Source organism: Protopterus annectens, chromosome 8.part0, assembly GCF_019279795.1.
Source record: "Protopterus annectens isolate FY-2018-M chromosome 8.part0, PAN1.0, whole genome shotgun sequence".
NCBI classification, from domain to species: Eukaryota; Metazoa; Chordata; order Ceratodontiformes; family Protopteridae; genus Protopterus; species Protopterus annectens.
Genome location: NC_056741.1, coordinates 1,844,517,535 through 1,844,538,894, shown reverse-complemented (window position 1 = coordinate 1,844,538,894; position 21,360 = coordinate 1,844,517,535). Strand labels below are relative to the sequence as shown.

General features: G+C 41.9%; 1 protein-coding gene across 1 annotated transcript in view; it reads left to right on the top strand.

The window, feature by feature from the left end:
* Positions 1 to 2,410: 2,410 nt before the first annotated feature.
* The window catches only part of LOC122809671 (olfactomedin-4-like), a 179,061-nt gene continuing 160,111 nt past the window's right edge, over positions 2,411 to 21,360 (top strand). The window contains exon 1 of the mRNA XM_044081339.1: positions 2,411 to 2,549. Coding sequence (XP_043937274.1) covers positions 2,487 to 2,549 — 63 coding nt within the window. The 5' untranslated portion in view covers positions 2,411 to 2,486. The remainder of the gene's footprint in view (positions 2,550 to 21,360) is intronic.

The following is a 21,360-nucleotide window of genomic DNA, read 5'->3' as shown; positions in this document are numbered from 1 at the left end:
GAAATACAGAAGTTTGATCAGATGTGTATCCCCCCTTCACGTTACTGTACACATTATCCAGTATATTTTTTCCCGTGTAAGGAAGGTAACATATTGTTGGTATGCTGACATCACAGGCCATAAGTTACAATGATTAAAGTCACCTACCACTATAAACACTGCGTCAGGATGTTTATTTTCTTGTGCATTTATAGCCTCATACAATGTCCCCATTGCAGCCAAGCAACTGGCTTGTGGAGGGATATAATCAGCTAAGATAAACACAACTGTGACATCTCTTGGTAGATAGAAGGGCCTGCATTTCAGCATTAGGTGTTCTACATCACTCAAGCAGTATTTGCTAACAATCTGCACATCTGAACACCATCTGTTATTAATATAGATGCAAGTACCTCCACATCTGATTTTATCCGATGCCTCCATGCAGTTCCACAATGGATAGAGTGAGTATGCAATCAGACAACTGAATCAGGAATATTATCTAATAACCAGGTTTCAGTAAACATCAATACATGACAATCTCTCATTTCTCTCTGGGTCACAATTCTAGTGCTGAGATCACACATTTTGTTCTTAAGAGATCGAACATTACCAAGCAGCAGGCTGGGAAGGGGTGGTCTACTGACCCTGGCCTTTAATTCCACATGCAACCCACCTTTCCTGCCTCTCCTACCTCTCCTGCTATGCCCTACTTGAGACACTCCTTCTTCCAGCTGTATTCATCACCCAGCTCCCCTGCTTGTAGGCCGTATCTGCAGACATTTCTGAGAAGATGTTACCAATCTGCTAAACAAGGAATAATATCATAAAACTGACAACTGATCACTAATAATGCTCCTTTATCATATATAATCAGTGCAGATGACGTTTGCACATCTAAAAACTTAAAAATCTCCACCAAAACAAACAAAAACACTTGCAGGAGGAGAATGTAGAGACATCAGCCACAATGGGCACCATCTTGAGGCAAAAAAAAAAAATCAACATTCAACGATCTTGAACATAAAAACATACAAAAATGCTAATTGATTAACAAAATGGCAATTCAATCAAACCTGCAGTGAATTACCATTTTTAAGAACCAAATGTGCAATGATCACAAATGCAGACACATACACTCACACACACACACACACACACACACACGCACACAACCTATATACATATATATATATATATATATATATATATATATATATATATATATATATATATATATATATATATATCTAGCAAAGCAAGAATAATAACAGGTATATGACAGATATAACAACACTGAACCCATGGGTATCTACTTTCTTCTAGCCCCTTATTTATTTTAGGTTCATAGGTTTTTATCTTAAGCAAACTTAGGATCTCATTCTGGTATTTTCTGTTGCTTACATAGTTGCCATTGTTGTTCTTGTATACTGTTAAATGATATCCTTAACATCCTTCATTCAATCATGCTCAGATACCAGCTTTGTCTAAATCAGAGTCTTGCAGAGTTGAAGCCTATCTTGGCATTACATAGGTACAAGGCAGAGAAAGTAGTACTGGACAAGGTGCCAGTCTAGCACTAGATTGCTTTTATTACAAGTGGTAATTTATTCTAAAGCTTTTGTAGTTAGTAGGGAACAAATCTGGCATGTGTCCTGTTATTTGTTGCAATAGTAGGTTGATGACATTTGGTTTGATTCTGCTTATTGAATATTCTAGGTGCAGCATATGCTTTTGAACAAAGAAACCTGGGTCAGACATAATTTTCTGTTTAAAGCACCATTCCCTTTGTCAGTAGTCTGTACAATATGGACATCAAAGCAATTTCCTGCAGTCTGTAAGCATAGCTCATTTCCTAAGATGAATATTTTACACTCTTACCCTGATGAATTTGCAATGTATGCAGCATTTGAATGATACTAAAAGGAACAACACTAGAACAATTAAAATCCAGACCATTGTAGGACCTAAAATTTGAAACATAAATTATTACAGAACCTATATACTATAGCTTTAGTTACAAAGTGTATGTTCAAATATTTTCAAAATCTGATCATACTTAGGTCCTTTTGCTATTAGGATAATCCAAATAACTGTGTGTCAAACCTAATCATCAGCATAATTGCATTCTGATCAGTCTATATTAAACTTGTGGGTTATTCTGTATATAGTACTCAGTTACACATTTCAGAGCATCCTTAAATAAATTGATAAGATTTAAATCATCAGGTTTTCAGGACAATATCCTAAAGAACTGTTTCTTGTCTTAAAATACATAATTTCTGAAGAATCTCAACACAGTTTAATTTAAAGGCGGAGCAGACACTGACATCTACAAGCAGTTTCTCTCAAAGTATACAAGTGGCTTGTTACGAGTATTAGAAACTGTCCGTCAGAATTAAAAAAGGAAGATGTTACGAATCCCACAGCTTCCTGTTGTGATGTGTAGATCAAATGCAGAGCCTCTGAAGAAGAGAGACTTCTGAAAGTATTAGAACAACTAAAGAATGGCGAGGTGGCAGATCCTACAGAGTTGGCTCCTTCTTATATCCACCCTTCCTGTTGCCTGGGTAAGTACTGGTCCCTTTAAGGGCCAGCCTGCCTCATTTAAAGTCCAAATTCGGGCACTTATTATGACTGTGATCTAGCTTATGGATTATAGACTTCTAAGTATAATTACTTGCAACTTTTAAACATCATGAGCTATAACTTATGAAATTAAGTGTTCCATTCTTCTGCTCTATCTGGATTCTTAGCAAGCAATGACTCTGCTTCATATGAGACTACCATATGTCTTTATTGTGTATTATGTACATGTCATGGTGTTTTGGGAATTCAGTTATTGTAAACAGCAAAACGTAATAATCCTCTTACTCCTAGATTTTTCAAGCTCAGATCAGCAGCATGTTACAGAGGGTATCCCTCTTGCCATGTAGGCACAGACAGTGCAAAAAGGAATCCTGTTACTCTGCAGATGTAGCTACCCCAACTGTAACCCTGTAAGGCATCCTCATTTTTCAGCGTCATTCTTTTCCTTTTATTTATACTGATACTAAGTCACTGCTGCCAGCTTATTTTAGTACTACAAGCTATAAAACTGATTGCTGTTTATTAATCAATAATATTGGTTAGATAGCTTCTCTTTGTTCCTTTGGTTTCATACCTTGCACTCCCCTATACAGTAAAAAAGGTTGTGTTTGGTGGTTATGCATAAGGGATAGAGATAAGTAGAAGGTTCACTGCCACCACCACCACCCCCCAAGACACACACACACACGCACACACACACACCCACACACACCCACACACACACACACACACACACACACACACACACACACACACACACACACACACACACACACACACACTCACACTGTGAAGCTGCACTCCTCTGACATCTGTTCCAGCTACAACTGGCTCCATAAAGTGGCTTCTGAGCTGAGAGCCACTAATGAGTATAACCTCACATTACAATTTTTTTTTTTTTTTTTGCAGGGAGCATTTAACTTAACCCAAAAATCACTAACCCTAAGATAAGGTTAGCTAAACTCTTTGTTTCAGCACCCCCCTCACTAGCCCTGCTCTAATCTACCTAGTTTCTGGTTTGTAAAGTTTAGGAGCTCTGGTTGCTGCTGTCTGTCTGGACAATAGAAAAAAGCAAAGATGTAATGATACAGAAACAGGGATTTTTTATTGCTGGGTTAAATAACAAAGGCATAAAACTGCAGTATTTACTCCCTCTAGTGTCCATAGTTTAGGGAATGGAGAAAGGACCCACAGAGCATACTGGAATACATTTTTGAAGCCAGCTGTCTAATAACTTCATTTTGGAAAGCTCTTATTTCTGATCTGGAATTAAGCATAGAGTTTAGCTATTTTTAAGTTATGAAACATTCCAGGGCAAACATGTTTATAGGACCATGACACATCCAGTTAATTTTCCCATCAGCATGTATTTCATTTGTCAATCGTATTGCTGCAGACCAGGACAGGAAAGACTACATCACTGCTGCTTCTTGTACTGCTGATGGTGGAGGGGCTGGGGTGGACAAGAATAAGTCCACCCACTGTGAAGTCAGTGCAGGGACATGTAAAAGCGAACATTCATCGAGAATGTTCAATCCTTCTGGGTGGGTTGTAATGACCAACTTTTCCAGTGCATGACATATCACTTTAGTGATTACTTCCAGCAGAACCTGAACATGAATACAGTGCAAGCATTTATCAGTACTGACCATTGCCTTGCACTAATAATCATCTCCAGCAGTGCAACAGGAGGAAGGGAGAGAGAGAAAGAATATATTTTCAAGTAGCATACAAGACACTCTACAATAGCTTTGTGGCATTACTTTGTCATTACCATGTTCTGTATTAGTTTCATTCAGAGATCAAAGTGCAGAAGTTTTCTTTATTTTGGCACTAGAACTTTCGAATGGCCCCATTTTGGAGGAAGGTTCCCATTTTCAGGCCCCCTCATCACATGTGATTTTTGAAGCTGTCTAGTACGTCGAAAACCACACCACATGACCAACATACTTGTGTCAACAATGAAAGAAAGATCACACACATCTTACAACCATCTTTTTCTGAATTAAGAATAAATGACCTTGTGAGGTATAATTTTGCAATGCAGTTCATTAAAGTCTAGAGATTTTGTACGGTCTCTTAGATAATGTGCTTATATTGCTTCATCGTTTTTGTCACTCTTTGTTTTTAAATGTGTTTCTGAGTAATATGATTATCCCACATTTCCAATGGAAGTGGGAAAAGTTATGTGCTATTTACTATTCAAATGTTATACTAATTAGACGTGTAGATTTTTATAGCTGGATGTTCCTATTTTTCAAGGGCCTTTTTTCCTATTTCCAGCATCTGCAGGTTGAGAGGTATATTTGGTACACTTGTTAGGCATGGCAAGATAAATGTATCAATCCACTTCAAAGCCATAAAAGAAACAAAAAAGGGAAATGTATTTACATTTTAATCAAAATGGCCAGCATTAAATTCTGAATATAAATCATACATAAACTTAAGCAAAAATATTGTATATGAAAACAAAGGTATGGCCAAGTTAAGTTTTGCGTACCTCTGCTATAACAGCACAAATAAATACCAAGGTTACCTCCAACTACATGCAAATTTAATCTCAAACCACTTCTGCTTAAAGGGCAAATGAGTAGGATGAGACAATGTGATGATCAAATAAGAATATAAAATGTGTAGCATTTAGAATAACTTTCCTCACAACTGTAGTGTATATATATATATATATATATATATATAGCACTGCAGAGAATGGACAGCTTTCTACAACCTCAAAAACAGCTGGCAGAACATGTTTTTTATGTCTATTACATTCCTTTATTCCCTGAATTAAATGCTGTAATTCATGGTTGTTTTAACAGCAATAAGCCAGAAGTCAGTCATATGCCAGTTACCAAACAGGCACTGTTATTTACCAGCACTGCCTACATTTTATAATACTGCAGTATTGTCATGCTTGATGATAAAATGTTTGCCGATACAGACAGTACTAAAAGAGAAATGTATGTGCACTATAACTTCAACATAGTGGGGGGAATTTAATAAGGACGACATGGACTTTTGTTCCATGTAGGCATAGTGACAGACTGCTTACATGAAAGTAAGCAAGTGTGCAATCTAGTAAACAGAGCTGAAGGGTGTGCATGAGCATGCCAACACAGAAATGTCTGTGGCATACAAATCACATCATAAGTAGGTGAATTTCATGCAAATGAGGGTGGTGGAGTGATCCAGCAAGCAGATAGGCAGTCCTGCAGACCCCATGTTGGTGTCTGAAATGTACATGGAAAAATTCTGTGTACAGGATGTGAAACAGAGAGCAAGGGCTTGTAAAAGTGTAGTAAGAAGGACAGAAATAGCATAGCAGACACAGATATGTTCAAAACAATTCCATTGTGTCCAAAACCTAATGGAAAGTAATTTAAAATATATATATTTTTAATAATCAGGTTATGTTTGAGCAGCACATTGCAGTGTGCAAACATGCTGTTAAGAAAAAATATTTAAAAAGTGTAAAAATGAAAATTAGGAGTATGTGACAATAATGCATTATAGGACCCTGTGTGGAGTATGTACAATGGTAGACTGCTGTCATGTCCACAGATCCTATCCGTATAGAGAGAGAACCAGGTTGGTGTCCACAGAAGAGGTAGCAGACATAAAAAGGGGGGGTGTCTGCAGTCTTTTAAGCTCATTGGAGCTCAGTGGCACCTGTTTGTGCTGCACACCACTCTGTTGAGCGGGGGGGGGGGGTAAAGTGTCTGCTAAGCTTTGTTTACCTTCGGGGCATGTGTTTCAGCAGGTTTGAGGGTGTTTGCACGGTGCACCACCATGCTTAGCATGACTTTTCATGGGGGAGTGTACACTGTGTGCTGAGCACTGTTTACCTTTGCTGCGCACCACAGTGCTTAGCGTGGAAGGCTGTTAAAAAAATTGGCTGATATGGCAATGATATCATAATTACTGATGACCCCTGTTCCACTTGAACTAGGGGCACTAACAGTCTTTAATGATGTACTTGCCAGGTGGAATGCATCACTGGTAGCCAATCACAAAGGCTGCACCTATATTAGAACACTATAAAGGTTTCAGAAACCCTACAATTTGTTTCACCCCCATACTCTGCACCAGTGTAGTACAGACTTGGGATTTTTAACTGAAGAAATGCTAGGGGATTCTGCAGGTCTGCTACATACGTATGTGCTAGATGCTGAGGTCAATGCTGCTGCTGACAATAGGCCTAGACTGATAAGGAGAAGAGTGTTCAGGCCCAGGGTAACCTTCTAGGGGGCTGCATGAGCTGGAGATTGTAAAGCATTACAGGTGGACAGGGACATACTACAAGAACCCACTGAGCTCTGCCACCTTCAACTTAGACTCAGAGCCAACAGAGGGGAACACATCCCAGTGGAAACAAAGGTATGTGTAGCTCTTAGGATACTAGCTATGGGTACATGCCAAAGACCAACTGGGGACATGATGGGGTTCTCACAGGCATCAGCATCCAGGGTACTCCACCAGTTCCTGGATGCCATTCTACCACATGCCAGTGAGCACCCCCCCCCCACCCCTGAGGTGAGGGCCAGCAGTATGCGACACTTCTACTGAGTACCACACTACCCTGAGGTACTGAGTGCCATAGACTGAACTCATGTACACATCAAGGCACCACCAGTTGAGGGGGTAGAATTGACATCAACTGCAAGGGGTACCACTCCATCAACTGCCAGGTCATATGCAATGCCCAGGGCATTATGATGAATGTGTGTGCTGGCAGCCCTGGCAGTTATCATGGCTCCCATATCTGGCATGCATAACAGCTGTACCAGATGTTTGCTAGGGAGACATCCCACACAGAAATTTACTGGGGGATGCTGGCTACGTACTGGAACCATGGATGATGACACCCATCAGAAATGCACACACACCCACAGATGAATGCCATAATGAGGCACACGCATAAACTAGGAACATCATAGAGTATGTGTTTGGGCTGCTGAAGTCATGGCTCTAGTGCGTCGATACATCTGGAGGAGCCCTGCAGTACTGTCCAGCCACATGTGCTATGCACAGATGTCCACAGTATGTGTCATGCTACACAATATGTTCCTGCAGAAACAGATGCAGCAGGACCAGCAAAGGGAATAGAAACACAGCTCTCCACCAGTGCCTAGGTCACCACAGCCACACCCACAGGGGGATTCCATGGAGGAAATCCCTGAGATTGCCCCTGTAGGCAGATGTAGGCATGCCCAGTATGCCTTGGCCTTGGCCAAGAGACAACACTTAGCACATGGACTGACAGGCTAGGGCCCTGGGACTGACTGGCATACATATTAGTAAAAAGGATGCCAGCCAGTCCACACAACCTGTACCTTACTATGTATTGGCTATGGACTGTGTGCATCAGACAAAGTCAGCCCCAAACTACAGGTCTGTCAACTGCTGCATTCACAAGGTAAGTCACACAGCTATTCACCAATTGTAAGGGGTACTAGAATATGGTAGCATATGTATGGACCTGCTGCATGTATGCAAGGGAATATAGTGGGCTACTGGGCTACTTGCAGAGATCTAACAGCTACTTAGGACAATAGATACTCTGCCCAATAGTATGTGCCCCATACTATTCACTAGGCCACAAAGCTGGAAACCCCTTATTCAAGAAAGATGCCAAACAGTGGGGTCACAGAACATTTGCACAACTGTGTATGCCAGCAGAGCATGGGCTTGTCATCCCCCAAACCCAGCACATCAGTGTTCCCATACAACTGCTGTAACAGTACATCTGCAATGATATATTAGTAGACCAGACAATTCCAGGGCTGTGACATAGAACCTGGCCACATGTTGTATTTGCCACATAATGCAGGGGTGACAATGTATGTCTGTATGCTGCTGATATTGTGAAGAATAAAACCTCTCTGCCTAGTGGCTGGTGTGGCTCACTGGGCTAGGGACATTAGTATGGGTGATGGTGCTGATGGTTCGAATCAAGCAGAATCTACATCTTTTGCATGCGAGGAACTCATATGGTGGTAGTCCACAGACTGTCATAACCCCTCAATCTATTACTGCAAGAAAGCTGGACAAAACCAGAGAGAATGGGGGGACAAAGGGACAAAACTACAGACAGACATTACATGTGCTCTGAGTAACCCAGAAGGTGGCTAGTATAACAGCAGGTTGCAGCAGGTCAGATTAGCTGCAGGATGTAAAGGCCATCACTTAAATGTGTCAGTAGTTACAACAATTCAGTGACTGCATTGTACAGTATATTACCGGAAAACCACAACTGTATGAGGAACAGAGCAGACATATGGGGTGGAATGTTGGACATTCTGCAAAAACATGTACAGTGAGAGGTATGCAGACTGTCACCGTGTGTGTGGTATTACAACTTGTACCCCTGTCATACCATACCTCTCAACCTCTTTGAGCAAGATATCTGGACAAAGCCATTAATAAAAGTGGGACAAAGGCCCAAAAATATGAACATGTTTTAAATATTGTTCTTACAAATGTAGACAGTTGATAGAATATCAGGTCTTGCATTAGCATGAATCTCCTGATGTGTATGGAGTCTGAAATTCAAATGTCTCTGTCATTATATTTTAACTTAAATCTTTAATGATGTGCCACTAATATGCCTGAAAACCACAATGTTATGAAATATGGACCAAAAATATGAGGCAAAAATCAGGACGTTCTGTGAATATCTGTACAGTTGAGAGGCATCAGTCACATATTAAGTAAAGCAAACAGCTGGGGAATGCCTTAGACAATGTCAGGGAAGTGCTATACTGTAGAAATAGGTGCAGCAGCCAACGGTCTGCAGCACACATAATCCCGGACTAGAGTACAGGTAGCTTTGGCCTGCAGTCACCTTGTAAGTACTGACAGTCACACTGGGCATGATTCTACACTTGGCTAACTTGAGCCCAAGTCTGTTGCCTCTTCCGCCCAAAGACCTGCTATGTGGAAATATGTCTGTACATACATACAGCTATGTATACATATCTGTCTCCCCTATCCCCCTCACCCATGATTAGTGTATCTATCAGAATATGGCACATATATATATGATAACAAGATATATCTATCTATCTATATATATATATATATATATATATATATATATATATATATATATATATATATATAGCTATATAAAGTACAGTGATACATAGACTCTCCACAAATATCTACATAACACATTTACGTAATGTACACACACACACACACACACACACACACACACACACACACACACACACACACACATACACACAGAAACAGTTAAGGAGACATCCCCGTTACACACATTTATATAGATATGTTTGGAGATGTATGAATGTCCCACAAACCCTCAGAATGCTGGGGTTACCTGCACTTACACAGCACAACAGTTGTCCGATGGAACCAGACCAAGGTTGTAACACATAACCCACTCACCCACAGACCCCTGTGCCTGCAGAATGTCACCCTGTAGACAGACACAGCTGAGCAGGTGGTGTAATGTATAATGTTTGAAATGCATGCCTTGGACAGGGCATATTGTCCCTAGCCACATGTCCACCTATCAAACTGCAAACAGCCACATATGGCCATGCTGGTAACTGTACACACATAGTAGGGATATTACCAGATGTCCCACTCCTAGGACTCTAGATACAATAACAGTACCAAGCAGTATCACTCCGCAGGCCACACATGATGTCTAACATAAGGCCACTTTGCGTACTCCACAAGTACTGTGCCTGCATCCACATGTACAGCAGACATAACCTGTGGCATGCGGGATAAATACTGAGCTGTACTGTGTGATAGTAAACAAGTAGGGGTTCTAATCTCACATTATTCAATGTATGTGTTTAAATATATCCCCTTGCAGCACTACAGACATGCCTATCTCTGTGCAATGGTTATGCATTTTAAGCCCCAATAACTAGCTGCTGGCCTTTACATTGGCCTCCTTTACAAGGCTTGCTGATGTCATCTGTCTTAAGGGTGCTGGCTGAGAGTCTAACATCAGATCAACTCTGTGGCACATGTGATAAGTACTGTGAGTTGTAGTGTGTAACAGTAGATAGAGAGGGGTTCTACTTTCACATCACCCACCTTTTTGTGTGTGTATATATATATCTTCTTGCAGCACTACAGACATGCCCATATATGTTATTGCCGTGCAATGGTTATGCATTTTATGGGCATGTGACTAGCTGCTGGCCTCTAAATTGCCCTCCTCCACATAAGCATAACTGATGTCTGTCACCTTCTAGATTTGTACGCTCAGAAAACCCAGAGGACACATATCGAGGGTAGCAGACCTTGTCACAATGTATGGATGAATAATTACGCTGACTGCCCCCATTGTCCCTGATACATTGCTATACACATATGCAGCTAGGGAGCCATGCACATATGCTGCCTTACCTTGCTGACATCATATTTCTGCTGTGCCACCATGCCATCTTGTGCCACTGTATTGTTGCCATGTGCCCATTGTTTAACCCCTCAGACTCCTGGAACAGACACATACACAGGTCCATGCCATACCTGTCCTTCTGTATCACTACTGCAAGTCTAACATCATGCAACAAAGGTACCCAACGTATGATGTGTAGTCATGACACATGCCAGCATACAATACCTGTAGTGGCCCACAAGCGCCATGGCAAAACAATACTGTACTACACAAGTATATGTAAAGTAATATATTTAACCTGTGCATCAGACACATATTTGTATTTTCCTGCATTGATGGTACAGATGGTAGGAATGTAGCACAGGTAGCATCACATGCACAGGGTGTGCTGTGGGGGTGCCAGAGGCCTAGGCTGTGCCAAACAGGTGCCAGCATGTGTGTGATTCAGGAAGGGGTGCGAGTTTGATGGGCCATGGAAAGGTATCGTGTGTGTCTGTTGGTGACCTGCATCTGACAGTAGTGTTTGAATGTGTGCATGTACACAGTCAAGCCCAGTGCTAGCCTTACACTTGTGTATGTTGGACAGCTGTGGACTGTCCATGGGAGAGTGGACAGTTCACCGTCTCTGGCCACAAACACATGAGCTGGTTCTGCCAGGAGTAGCACTCACACCACCATGCCAAAGGTCAGATGTGGTGCTAGTACCTGATGGTGACTGCAAAATGCTGAAGCTGTGTCCCCCATGAGACCACCCAGGACCATGTGTCCATGGCCTGCCATGTCATGGTATGTACAGCACACTTCCCTCTGTAGTGTTGGAGGTACTGCAACTACAGGAGCTTGACTGTACAGGGCCACGTGAACTCCCAGCAGATGGTGTTGCTGACCTTTGTCCACGTTTCCAATGCTCAATTCCAACCAGATGTTCCAGCACAGACAATATGCGGTCACAGGCAGACACTATCTCAGCCCACCGTCTATCCACTGTATCACTTGAACTGATCCAGGGTGTCCCCAGTGCAGTGGAGGCAGTCATGGATGTTAGACTGTGCTGCATCCATAACCCTAAGCATCCATCTGGTGTTGCGTTCAGAATGTGCCTGTCCCTCCATGATGGCCCAAAACATGTGGCGAATGACCTGTGATGTGACACCTGCAACAGGTGGTGGACAGACTGCAGTCTTCCTATGAGAACCCCTGTCAATCCACCTGTGTGGTACCTCATCAGTTCTCTGGCTATGGCCAGTGTCTACACTCACTGATGCCATAGTTGTCACACTGCCCTGTTCAAAGTCACCACCCTCCATCTGTCCAATATTTGTGGCCTCTGGGGACTGGGTATGTGTGGGCATGCTAACTGTGTGCAGTGGCAATGGTGGGAGAAGAGGGATGTCAACCTCTGGAACAGATTCAGCCACCGACATCCCCATCTGTGCCTCACTATGGCCACCATCATCATCAGCGTCCGATGAGACACTGACATCAGGTTGTGAGTGGGACAGACTCAAACCACCATGGTCACCTGTGAGAAGCAAAACAACAGCAGTACATTACTGCCTGCACTATTATGTATGGTAGTCCACACAGACTCATACAGATGAGGATCCACAATTGTATTACAAGTCCCACATCTTCACATCTCTGTTCCCATGCACAACAGACAAACTCACAACAACATACACAGACAAGTCAGGCCCGTTATAACATGCACTTCAGCTACATCCAGTTAACGTTGCCAGTGCAATACACCTGTAAGGTATGCAATATGGCAGAGTATGTGATAGAACTAAACATAAAACCCAGTACATCTATATTGAGAATGATATGCCAGTAATAGTATCACTGCCTCGGGTATGTACCATCTCCCTGTTGTGTTTAAACAGGCATCTTGGAGTACTTGCTTCATATATAGCAGGCTGCATAGTCACTCATAACTATAAGTGTAAACGTGTTAATGTGTGTACAATTACACACCTGTAATTACCCACTCTATGCACTGTAGTTAACTGTTTCAGAATGGAACATACAAATATCCTATTCTGGCTAAGCACAACAGTTGTACATAGCGCAAAATGACAGCCCTTAACTTTCTTAGGGTATATATGATCCTTAACACAACAGTGTCACACTTACCACGTATAGGACCACAGACTTGGGCCACACCTGACAGACCTATGAAAAGGCGAGGGGGAGTTATTGTCAGCACCACCAACTGTTGCAGTACTACAAGGTAATTTGTGCATATATCCACATGTACTGTGGCTACTGTGATAATGGCTATATTGCTGACATTCTGAGTATGTGTGCACAACTGAGCATAAAGCCCAACCCTCCCTAATGCAGATAGACCTGACACCCATGTACTGGTATGTACAGCCTGCCACAATGACTGATACAGTATTACACTGATGAACACAGTAAGCTTACCTGGATGCTTCTCTTCTGTGGGCACTGTGGCACCCACCTCCATGATGTATGAATGCCTAGGAGCTGCTGGTTGTTCCTAGGTTCACCAGGAGTTCCTCTGTGGCCAAGACTTCCATTGCAGGCCCTGCACTTGTGGTGCCATGATCAGTGGCAACAGCAGCTTCCCTTTGTCATGCAGGATTCAACATATCTGTGGCCCAGTGTCAGACCTGCTCATGTGCCCTGTCATGTTGGCCAGTTTGATTGACAGCCCACACAAGGTCTGCCCTCAATGCTGCCTGCTCTTCCCAATTTTGCCTACCCCGGACAGCAATATCTGATGGAGGTGTCTCAGTTTATCCAATATAATGTCATTCTCTGCAGTTGGAAAGGGTGCGTGTCTCCTGCAGTACATAGTTTCTGAAAGACAACAAGAGGGGAACACATTACAGGATCAGATACATGGACGTCCACTATGTAGAGATCCAGCACAACCATAATGGTCTGCACTATCCACTGCTCCCTCATACGTCATACCCCACAGTCTGGCAACACACTACATGTGTGGTTATCACTAAGGGGATCCAGTATCTGTCTGCCTGGGACGACATACTCGACTGACCACGATGCTTTGCCAGAGATGGCCTGCACCTGTTGCCCCTGGGATTCCGGATACTGGCTAAGGCTCTTGACACCCCTATAGTGCCTTTTTTGGCAAGGTTCAAATGCTAAATTCACCACCATAACAGGTACAAGCAAGCAAACTCTGAGGGTAATGCTACTCAATGCTAGAAGTCTAAACCTCAAAATGCACTCACTCAAGGCACTCCTTAAAATGGAGAACATCAACATCTGTGCAGTGACAGAGACCTGGATCAAGGCTCCAGAGAGCACCCCTGCATTACCAGGGTATAATTCATACCACACCTTTCGGCCACCTAACCTGGACCGAAACACTAAAGGCGGAGGTGTGTCTATATTCATTAAAGATATCCACACCTCCAGGCTAGTTGCTCAACATAATGCATCCGAAATTATCCAAGTTCAACTAACACTGGGCAAGACTGCAATCCAGGTTGTAGATTGTTACAAATCCCCCACCATGCCCCAGGATTCCCACTCTTCATTTTTTAAGATACTGGAAAATATTAACGTACAACCCAGTACCTTAATTATGGGCAATTTCAACTACCCTGCCATCAACTGGGAAAAAATACTCACGTACCAACTCATTCCCTCAACATTTTCTGGAATTCATAAATTCCAGTGCCCTGGATCAGCTTTTCCACACCACACCAGGGGCAGCAATATCTTGGACCTGGTCATTACCAATATGGGTAACCAGTGTTTCACGTCAGAGGTCAACTCCTCGCTGGTCAGATCTGACCACAAGCTAATCACCCTAGACATCCATATCACACCTCCACCCTCCATTAAGGAAATCACCATCAAAAGCTACTCCAAAGCCAACTTCATGCTTCTTAAGACAGAAGTGGTAAACTTCACGACACCCATGCAGACGGAAAACAGAGGTACGACTGCTGAATCTTACACAAATGCACTGTATAAGCACATACACGAGTGCATGGATCATGCCATCCCCAACAGAACCAAGACATTATCCTACAAAAAAAAGGAAGCCAATCTGGTGGTCCCCTGCCATAAGCAAACACTACAACAGAAGGAAGAAGCTGTTGCAAAAAAGAGTAAAATCCCAAGATTGGAGGAACTCCCTGGTCAGCCTCAGCAAGAAGATGAGAGACAGATACTTGGTGTCAAAGTCATGGCCTCAAACTCAATGCCAAGAAGTGCATTGTCATCCCCTTTGGGAAAAACTCGGTACCCATGAACTACCACATAAACGGTAGCTCACTAAACACTGAAAGTGTGATAAGAGACCTTGGGACACAGGTGGACAGTAGTCTCTCCTTTGATAACCATATTGCCACAGTAGTCAGGAAATACTTCTACGTGGCACACCTCATCACAAAAGGGTTCTTCTCTAGAAAAAAGGAGGTCATTGTTCTTCTCTACTCTTCCCTCATCAGACCTATTATAGAGTACAATGCCCTGTTTGGCATGTATTTCACAAGACACCTACAACAATTGGAAAGGCCACAGAAATACCTCACTAAGAGGATTACTGGACTCAGACAGATGCCATACGCAGACCGTCTCAAAAAACTCCAGCTCTACTCCATCACATATCACCTACTCAGAGGCAATCTCTGCCTACCATACAAAGCGATGTCAAATCCAGAGCTGCTGGACATGCTACACTTAAAGAAATCCCAATCTCTCTGAACCACATGCTCCAGGCACCTAAACCTTGTCACCACAATACACAGAACATTCTGGAGGGATAGATTCCTATCCCAGAGACTTCCCATACTCTGGAACAAACTACCCATTCATGTCAAGCAAAGCTCCTCATTGGCCCTCTTTAAGAAAAATCTTGACGACTGGATGGGAAATAGAAAATAAGCCCTGGGAATCACTTTTGTGGCACTGCTTGACAGGGGAAAATAATTTTCTTGGGTGGCAAAAGGCCAGGGAAACTTTTTGGCTAGGCTTATATAGGCCCCAGGGCCGATAGCCTAGTACCTACCTATGAACCTGTAAGATAGTAGTAATACTGGGGTATGTCCCTGTGTGCCGTGACAGATTCTGCTGTACACTCATCACTGCAGTCTACTGTGGTGTGTCCCCTATGGGCAAACTCCCACTAATGTGTCATGCAGCTGCTGTTGAACAAATAGCAGTGTGCTATTACAATGACTATATGGGGACAGTCCAACAACACCAGTGTGCCACAATGACAGAAAGCAATGCACACCTGCCGTAGTATATGTTTATTTTATTTTTATTTTTATTTATTTTACATTTGTTGACCGGGATAGTCCGACTGGATGCATGTCCATTTTCAATGAAGGCCCGGGGAGAAAAGCTCCATGGAATAACAAATCATCATAACATGTCACATATTACAAATACAAATAACATATATATTATTTACAGAGATTAGATGGGCAGACAATACAAATTACATATAGAATATTTTCAGTGATTAGAAGAGAAAATATTATAACAAATTGTCAGGTAGTGTTATTCAGCGAGAGAATTGGATAAAATTACATAGTAGGCTACCTAGCAGATTTACACATTCCAGAGACAGGTTAACCAGGCTTGATACAGTGACATAGCTAGTTTGTTCCCAGGTGATGTTTGAGCCTAGTTTTGAACTGACCAAGTGAAGAGAGTAAGGTAATATCAGCTGGCAGTGAGTTCCACGATCTACGTAAAGAATTTACAAAGAGTGAGTCACCGGCTGAATTATTAGTTTTACATATCTGAATAGGGAGTCTGTTGGATGAGCGCAGCGGTCTAGGATTATTAAAGAGGGTGACAAGATCTTTAAGTGTAGGGGTATTGTTAGGGTTATATATGATTTTATGGGGATAACCGATTGGTTATATAGTATTAGACTGGGTAGTTCAAGCCATCCAAGCTGGATTAGATTGATGCAGTGATGTGTCCTAAAAGGCAGCCCAGTGGCAAACCTGGCAATGTGGTTATAACAGATTGAGAGTTTGTTCATGACAGTCTTGTTAACATTAGAGAGAAGAGGGGATGCATACAGAAGAGTAGAGAGAAGGTGAGATCGAGCTATGGCAACTTTGGCTGGGGGGTTAGGAAGGCTTTTATTCTGTAAAGTGATCCTAGTTTTTTGTTGATGGTTTTGATCAATTGGTTAACATGTAGGTTGAATTTTAGATTATTATCTATAATGACACCTAATAGTTTAGTGGAGAGGTCAAGGGAGATTATTGTTCCATCATTTGCTTTTATTGTAAAGTTAATGGCAGTAGACCTTTGTGTAGGTAATAATAGCAGCATTTTAGTTTTTTTTAGGATTTAGAATCAGACATCATTGAGAAAGCCAGTTTTCTATTGTGTTAAAGGTGGTCTAGGTGGCTAACTGTAACTCTATTGGGGATGTGGCCGAGTAAATCAGGGTAGAGTCATCAGCATATTGGATACAGCTGACTTTTGGGATGACAGTATTCATATCGTTGATGAAAATGGAAAATAACAGGGGCCCTAGTATAGAGCTTTGTGGTACTCCAAGGGTGTTAGCTAGTAGGTTAGAGAGTTTATTCTGCCAAAGAATAGCCTGCTGTCTACCACTCAGATAGGATTTAAACCATTGAAGGGCTTTAGGATCTAGACTGAGTATTTGCAGGGTGTGGATTAATAGTTGGTGGTCAACCATATCAAATGCCTTGGAGAGATCCAAGAAGAGGGTTGAAGAAAAATGGTTATTGTTTTGATTATGGTTTATGATGTTGGTAAAGGCTAGTAGGGCTGAGGTAGTACTGTGGTAAAGTCTGAAACCATGCTGGGTATCTGCCATGAGGTGGTTATGGATTAGGTGGTGCATGAACTGTCTCTGAATACATTTTTCCATAATCTTTGCAAGTGGAGAGAGTATAGCTATAGGCCTATAGTTGGATAATTCAGTAGAGCTACCTCCTTTATGGAGTGGGATTACATAAGATATTTTCCAGATAGTGGGAATTTTAGCTTCTTCTATGGTTCTATTGATAAGTAGCAATACCAGGTATGCAATAGCATCAGCTGATTTTTGTAGGTATTCAGCAGGAAGTTGGTCACCCGATAGTGTGGCTGGTTTTAGTTTTTGATTAGGGTATGGATAAGTAATGTAGTGACAGGTTGAAAATTAAATGAGAGTAGGTTTCTAGAGATGGTACTTTCTGGGTCAAGGGAGCTAGGAGGTAGTAGGCTGGCCTGAATTGCCTCAGAAAAGAATTGGTTAAAACTATTTGAAACATCCTCTGGGGGTTTATCAGTAGTGGCAACTGGGATGGGGGTAGTAGTTTGTCCAGGGTGTAGTAGTTTATTCAAGCCTGCCCAAAACGTCTGAAGGTTATTTTGATTTTCTGTCTGTAATTTGCAGTAGTATTGTTTTTTGTCTTGTAGTATGAATTTTTTAGTTTCGTTCCTAAGTTGCCTGTATTTAATTTGATCCTGGGGGTGTTTAGTTGAACACCATAAAGCCCAGGCTTTGTTTCTAAGGCTAATTTTGAGTCTAGTCTCTTTTGAAAGCCAAGGTGCAGTTTTTGCCCATGTTCTTTTTGAGCGAATAGGTGCGTGTAAGTCAAGGATCTCAAGGAATTTATTGTTAAAGTACACAATTGCTTCCTCTAAGGGGAGGAGTTTTAAAATAGGCAAATTACATGATTTTAGTTTCTGTTGGAATTTGGCTGAGTCAAAGTTTTTTGTTATTTCTAACATTTCTTAGTAAGGGTTGTTGGGGATTGATAGCTTTGTGCTTAATTATATATGTGAGAAGGTGATCGCTTAGACTAATGGGGAGGGTACCAGAGGTGTACAGATGGGGGTGACTATTGATGAGTACCCAATCAAGTATGCTTTCTTTTGGGATGGGCTTACCTACCCTAGTAGGGGTGTTAATGATTTGCGTAAATGACTGTAGGTTAATATGGGTGGTTGGGGATTCTGATGAACAGGTGGCCCAGTCTATATTGAAGTCTCCGAGAAGTAGGGTTTCTTGGGGATAGTGACTAGATATCCAGTGTAAGGTGTCTTCAAGTGTAGCTATATTGTTACCTGGGGGAATATACATGCAGATAATATAAATGCATTTATTTTTGTTAAGTTGCAGTTTGGTGGCTAGAATCTCTAAGTTGTTAATCTGAGGTGGTTGTACTACATCTGTAGTTACATTCAGCTCTGATTTATAGAGTATAGCTACCCCACCCCCCTTCCTGGAAGCACGGTCCAGCCTGTGTATGTTATACCCAGGAGGTAGTACTTCATTGTCTGTAGTGGTAGGTTTTAACCAGTTCCCTGTTTATGTTCCCTGTAGGCATCATACCTCTCACCTATACAGATGTTTGCAGACTGTCAAGATGTTTGTCCTATAGTCTTGGTCATTTTCACATAAACTTGTGGTTTTCTGACAAATGCTTGGCCGATCATTGATGGCTGATGTCAAGAAATAAAGACAGACATCTGAGTTTCACATGTCATACCCTTCAGAAAACAGTTATGCTGCAGTAATATCAGTTTAGTCTATTTACGTTCTTACTTTGTACAAGCAATACATAAACACTGTCACTGAGTTTGGGTCTTTGTCTTCCCATTAATTATGACTTTGTCCTGAGTTCTTGCTATAGGAGGTTGACAGGTATGTTAGGCATAGCTCTCAACCAAACAGCAACAAATATAAACAGAAACAGGGACTTAGCCAGAGTACACCAGGGACATTCAGGGACAGTTTTCACAATGTTAGAACTAATTATGGGACACATGGACAGAATGAGAGGAGGTGAATTACAGTACATAATTTGACATTACAGGGGTGTACACACTCCCTTATTGTCACTATGTACTATGTGTAATCCACTAGCTTTCCTATTACGTCTGATTGTTGTAGGTGGGATTGACAGGGACAGAGCTAAGATGTGATTGAAATCAGAGACAGTTGAGAGGCATACCTGTAGATGTAGGACAGCAGAGTATCAATGACATGTCATTACCATAGACCTAAGACAAGCTTAATGCTGTAAATTTGCATCATGTTATAAGGGGAAATCTATTACATACCTGGTGGAGTGCGGTACTCCTTTGTTGAACTTCACTTCCAGTAATCTTTTGATAATACACTCTCTGTGTGTGTGTTAAGTCTCATACAGACCTGTTCTCCATAACCAGCTACTTGCCTTTTTAAGGAACTGCTCATTAGTAGGTGATTGCCTCTGCACCAGTCTGTGGCTCAGAATTGCTACTTGCAGCCAAAACAGCTGTATTGCACTATCATTAGACAATGACATGCCACCACAGTGCAATATATAAGGCCTTCATGTAGGCCTTGGCCCCTTTCTTAGTTTTTGAGATGGACATTACTGAGGTGTTGAGACTACAGCATTGCAGAGTGTAGGTACAAAAAAGTCCACTATAGAGATTTATGAAGTATGTCCAAAGTTTTGTATCATATGCGTGGTCAGTGTCCCATGACATTGTGATCATCTGGCAGTGCACTGGCAATCATTGTGGGCTGATGTCAGTAAGGGAAGAGACATGTGTGTGTCACACTTCATACCCATCAGACTATACATGCTACTGCAATAGCTGTTATTCTATTAACTTACTATCTTTGTAGGGGCAAGCTGTTAAACATGTCCCTATCTCTGGACCTTTGACCCACCCCCACCCCCATTAAGTATGGCTGTGTCCGGATCCCTTGTTCTAAGGGGTTGGGATGTATGGCAGGCCTGTAGCAGCTACCTTTACATACAGCTATGTATGCTACAGCTGCAGCCTACAACATATAGGGGGGAGTGTGAACACTTTGGTGGACAGCAAGCTGTACGTGTCACTGTGTCAGCTGTGACAGGTTTGCCTTATGGTAGAGCTAGGGTAAGGGTATTCGATACAGTGCAATTGTGGCATGTGCTTAAGGTATGTCTGTTATGCAACAATGCGACTAACAGAGTAGTGGGTGACATATAGTTAGGCTATATGGATATGTGCATTATATCTCTGCCTGCAGGCCTTTGTCTTGCAAAATTAGGTAGCAGTTAATTAAGTAGCAGTAACTTTTGGGGACTAAGATTGCATGACTCAGTCATTACTTGCTGTCTTCACAATAATGTAATTGAAGTGTGACACAACACTGGATTTGAACCTAGGACTGTGTGTGGCAAAATATACTACATACAAGTCATTTAACAGACTGAGGTACTGAAACACTGCACCAAGCATGAGTATTTCCAAGATATATGTACACATATGCAGGCTGTGAGAACATTCATCCATGAGTATGTGTGTGGCTTTATATGCAAAAGTTTCTATGTAGGTAAATGTATGAGAAGATTGAAGGACAGAATTATTGCGCATAACTCTGATATTAGAAGTAAAATTATGACTAATTCTTTAGCCAAACATACTGCTGA